The sequence below is a fragment of the Montipora foliosa genome, chromosome 4, assembly GCF_036669935.1.
Source record: "Montipora foliosa isolate CH-2021 chromosome 4, ASM3666993v2, whole genome shotgun sequence".
NCBI lineage: Eukaryota > Metazoa > Cnidaria > Anthozoa > Scleractinia > Acroporidae > Montipora > Montipora foliosa.
In genome coordinates this window covers 14,707,324-14,712,323 of record NC_090872.1, presented here as the reverse complement: position 1 = coordinate 14,712,323, position 5,000 = coordinate 14,707,324, and the positions used below count along the sequence as shown (strand labels likewise).

The 5,000-nt window shown below is 43.2% G+C and overlaps 2 protein-coding genes across 3 annotated transcripts in view; one reads left to right on the top strand and one right to left on the bottom strand.

Moving 5' to 3' along the window:
* Positions 1–5,000, top strand: part of LOC137999974 (beta-mannosidase-like) — a 33,335-nt gene that overhangs the window by 17,095 nt on the left and 11,240 nt on the right. The window contains exon 16 of the mRNA XM_068846027.1: positions 2,777–2,811. Coding sequence (XP_068702128.1) covers positions 2,777–2,811 — 35 coding nt within the window. The remainder of the gene's footprint in view (positions 1–2,776; positions 2,812–5,000) is intronic.
* Positions 2,832–5,000, bottom strand: part of LOC137999977 (dapdiamide synthesis protein DdaC-like) — a 6,919-nt gene continuing 4,750 nt past the window's right edge. Inside the window, exons 2-4 of one of the 2 annotated variants that reach the window (XM_068846032.1) lie at positions 4,972–5,000; positions 3,693–3,899; positions 2,832–3,358 (exon numbers count right to left, since the gene is read on the bottom strand). The exon at positions 4,972–5,000 is cut by the window's right edge and continues 563 nt beyond it. In XM_068846032.1, the coding sequence (XP_068702133.1) occupies positions 2,960–3,358; positions 3,693–3,899; positions 4,972–5,000 (635 nt within the window). In that variant the 3' untranslated portion in view covers positions 2,832–2,959. The remainder of the gene's footprint in view (positions 3,359–3,692; positions 3,900–4,971) is intronic. The other variant, XM_068846031.1, reaches the window with a different exon arrangement.

Genomic DNA, 5,000 nt, shown 5'->3' with positions numbered 1-5,000 from the left:
TTTTTGTTTTCATTTTTGTACTTGCGTTTCCTTAAAGCCCATTTTGCAAATTGTACATTTCTAGTGATTCACGATTACTTCCAAGCAAACTTTACTTTTTACTTTGAGGCAAACGCCGGGACAAAATTGAGATTCAAATGAACTCCCTAACTAGTCGCTCGCCCCCACATAGGACTGGGCCTACGTATAAAGCTCATGACCTGGGCCCGGTTGTTCTAAAGCCGGTTAACTTAATCCAGGATTAGCGTAAACTTTTGTTTGACGTTTTCAACTTTTTGGTGAAAGTTTCTTTTGCATATTTTTGTTTTTCAAGATTGACTTCTTCTAATGTAAATTTTATCCGAATATCAGCGTCGAACAGCATTTGGGAGTAGAGGAATAAACTTCTTGGTTAATTTTTAACCTGGGATTAGCGTTAATCGGCTTTTGAACAACCGGGCCCTGGAAGCGTTTAACATTGGTTCAGCGCTGGGGTTTTTTAGTTTGAAAATGTCCTTATTTGGATGTAACGTAGCTCGTGCACTTTCCCGCGCGTGTAGCTTCGATCTAATTTTTGTCCATATTTGGGCATAAAATTGGTGTCCTAAAATCCTCAGCTTTGTTCCAAAGAAAAGAGTTGCAAGTTACACGCTTCACGGTCACGTGCTTCTCATACAATACATATGAGCACTTCCCATAGGGGCTTTAGGGCCAGTAAAACACAACAACAACTGTTAAGAATCCCAACTGGCTGGAGGCAAACTAGCCTGCCTTGCAGTGCAGACGTATTTCCGGTGATGGTAATGGTAATGACTTTATATAGCGCATTTTCTATTGACATATTCAAATGCGCTTTACAAGCAAGTGATCTATGGGTGAGATCGGACATCAGCATATATTGGCGCCGCTAGCAGCCGCTATCAGTCCATTAGCGATCTCACCCAGCACATGAATGAATGAAATGAGCCCTGACCACAACACCGGGATCTCCACGCCCTACTCTTTACGAAAAGTGTTTGGGTTCTTTTACGTCCCACTGGGTTGTGAACATTGAAGGGTTGTGAGACGGGGCCTACGGTTTATAGTCCTTATCCGAAAAGACTTGAAAGTCTTAACATTTGCGGATGTAATTACAGAGGCAGCACTTTCTCCTCAGTTATTTTAAGACCCTGAGTGTTGGTCCGGACGGAGTCGAACTCACGACCTCCCGCATGGCAGCCTAATGCTCAACCAACTGAGCGATAACCGGAATACGTCAGCAACGCAGGCTAGAGGCAAACCAGTTGGCTATTTATAAGTGCAGCTGGGAAGTTGAACCAGGGACTACCAGGATCAAATTTAACGAGTGATCACAATAGATCTTGATCCTGGGATCCCCGGATCTCAAGGGAAGCGCCCTAACCACAGGGCCACACTGCCCGTAGAAATCACTTGGAACTTACCATTGGCAAAATGGGCTACGGAGGAATCTTCACTTTCAATAATAACGATGATGATGATAAGGATGGAGATCGATTATGGTGATTTAGCAAAGCCTAAAAGCGGAGCTCCCGCAGTTATTTATTCTTGCACTAAGTTTACCTGGCTTGAGCCTGCGATCCTATGGAAACCCGGTACGTGATCAGCGGTCACGCCGATCTCTTAATGTGATCCACCTTCCCACACGCTTGCCGTTGGAAAACAGTTTTGCTGTTCCAAACCCAGCTCACCACATGCCTTGCATTTAGGGGTTCCTAAAAACTTTTTCTGGCATGTTAGCTACGCCATGCTGATGAGGCCCAGCAAGGCCGGAACAACTGTCCATGGGTAAAATGGTTGTGCGCATGCGTGATGTGTTGGCCACACCGGGTTGGTGTTAGCGTGTGTAACCCTGGTCTTTTTTTTGTTCAGTTTTTACTTAACAAAAACACAGCTGACCTCGACAAGCTTTAAACTTCAGCCCGCGATGTGGTCACGTGATACTGGTCACATTGGCATACATGGAGGGGAAGACGGTCTTACGGTGGCCAAAACCAATTTTTCTCACACAGATGGCTTACCATATTTTCTTACCCATGGTGCTCCGCACGCTGGCCTTCGGCACGCGGAAGCTCCGCAAATCGAGTTAAATTCCCAAACAAAACATTTTAATGCGTTTTTCTGTATACCGAGATGGCCACCGTGACGTCAGATGAGGAGATTTTGTTCTGATTCACCTTAGTCGCCTCTTGTTTATATGCAAGGATTGGGAAGGATTACGTTTTTGCAAACGTTGGCCGTGTAGCACTTATATTTGAACAGACTTAACTGAATAGAGTGTAATGCGAAGTGCTAAGTGTCTACCCCATATCAACCATGTGAGCGTTAGCCCTACTGATGGAAATGGGCCCATACAAGGACAGAGAAAAACTCTGACCAGGGTGGGAATTGCGGCCTGCTCCCGTCTGACCTTGTAGCTCAGTCGGTAGTTCAATTCCCACCCTGGTCAGAGTTTTTCTCTGTCCTTGTGTGGTAACCCATTTTCATCAGTAGGGCTAACGCTCAAAGGGTTCATATGGGGTAGATACTTAGCACTTCACATTACACTCTAATCAGTTAAGTCTGTGTATATGCAAGGATTGCCCAGCGACTAGAAAACAGTTGAACGCGACTCTGTCTTACGGCAGGTGTAACCCTTTAAAGAACCCTGTGATATGCTTACAGTGCTAATAATTTGTTTGGATGACGTCATGCAAGAAAATTTAATGTTTAATAGTTCTGATATATAAGAATCCTTTCTGAAATTTCTTGAAGTCAGTCCATTTTTTTCTCTTTGCAGGGTGAAGGGAAAACTATGGGAACAATATATTGGCAGTAAGTCGACTTAAAAGTGATGCGAATTTTTACTCTAATAGGATGTGCTATAATGTTTTCTTCGGTTACAATTCTTCTTTTCAATTCTCCTTTCTATTCAAAACAGCCATATGATCAATAAGCTCCTTGATGTTATGCTTTTAAGTTGTTACACTGTCATGCAAGCTAATATCTGTCTGTCCCCTTTGAATCCAACTCTTCCATGCTGCACATCCAAGTTGTCCAGGACTAACAGATCGCCCTTCTTCCATTTAAATCCAACTGCGCATGACCATTTGCTGGCCACAATGTGTTGCAATACCGCTGGCTCAATCGCGCTTCCGTCACCGTAATAGGTATTACTGGGTAGTTTGTTGTCCGGAATCCCATCAAACTTTGGCAGCAAGCGGTAATACGATGCGTTAGATGTTATTACTTGATTAAACCAGGTCTTTTGGCCTGTTATTGGATGGTTAATACTAGCCGGTCTGTTTTGCCAGACGTATAAATCTCCAGAGGGATCCCATGTAATATTACTGCCTTGTTTCTTGGCTTGTGCTTCTACAGCCTGTAAAACACGAGCAGAGGCCTCTGTGATGTGGTATCAAGAATCAAGAGGTCATTTTCGAGTTGTGTTCACTCTCGGTTTCAAAGCGAGTTCAAATGTAAACTTAGAAAGACTTGGCACTTTGACACTCTCGGATGCTATCGTTGCTTTAAGCTTGTCATTATCTCGAAACGTACTTAATTTCGTTTACCGGTAACTTAGCTCTGGTCTACTTAAATCTCTAATGGCGGAGAAGACCGATTCACTACAAGATATGGTCCTTGTTTTAATACCTACCTTAGTGGCTTCGGAAAGCAAAGAAAATTATTTAGACGTTTTTGTTCGTGTTGTTTACCTCTCTGTTGTCTGTTTGATACACATGTTGCCAGTTTAAGTATTCTTCATTGGACTTGTCGGGAAAGTATCTGACGTATCGCACTTGTTTCTCATCAAACTTTCGTACAACATCAGGATCCAATTTGGCGAGAAGTTCGCTGTTTCTAACCAACGGTGTTTCACCTCCGCAGCCCTCACCGGGCTCTTGCACACAAAAAAAGAAAATCTGTAAAGAAAGAGGAACAGCGAAGCTTAAAAACTGAACAGACCCCTTCCAGTTAATTCCCAGTCTGGAGAACAAAACAATAAGATTGTTTTGCATTTGAAAGGTTTGTTTCTTACAGTGGACAGAACAACCATTGTTTTGTCCTCCAGATTGGGAATTATTGAAATGGGTCTATATGCATGGTTTTTTTGATTTTTGCGACGCAAGCATGGGTAGTTTTTGTTCGCTTACTACGCGAATCCATTATTCAATGGATGGAGCATTGAATGAAATAATTCTTTAATTTATCAATTAATAATCTCTTTCTCGCTTTTTTGTTTGGTCGTTTATTCGTCTTTTCGTTGGGCAGTCGGTCTGCATATCCGTTGATCTTTTCGTCCTTTGTCCGCATTGCTATCCTTTCGTTCCGTAAATCCATCTTTCCGAACGTTTGTCATCCTCTTATGGGTTCATTAGTACGTTTGTGGGTCGATCTTAGTCTACGTGAGGTCCTTTGTGTTTTTGAGCTGATCCGTCTTTATCTTTCCTCGGGTTAATTACTTTTTGCTGCCCGTACTACCTTTGCGTCAGACCGTCCATCTGTCCGATTATGGCCGGGTTCCTTTGGTTTGCTTGCCGCTTGATCAGTCTCTTCAGTTCATTTGTTTTTTTGCGGCTGCGAGCCCCGTTCTTACGCCAGTTGAATCTTCCATATCTACTCTGGGGCGAATCCAGGATTTCGTCAGTTGGGGTTCCGAAAATTGGGCAGACCACTCTACGGGGTCTAGGTGCATTTCCCGCTGGAGATTTAAAAGGTAAACGTTTGAAATGTAAATTTCGAGTGTAGAATCATCGAGGTCATCATTCTAGGGTAATGTCTTTGAAAGTATTACTTTGCAATTTACAGGGGTTTCGAGCGAACCATCCATCGTCCCTTCAGCATTCGCCCCAGCTACTTTATTCGAATCATTTAGTAAGTTACTGTCTCTCTGTAAATCGTTAACCTGTCTCAGGCAGACATCGCAAGCTGGCCTTGAGTGTGGTCGAGAGTTCACTGTCGTGAAAACGACATCGATTACTGTACCATTCTTACCTTCGATGGATATGCGTCTGTATACGATA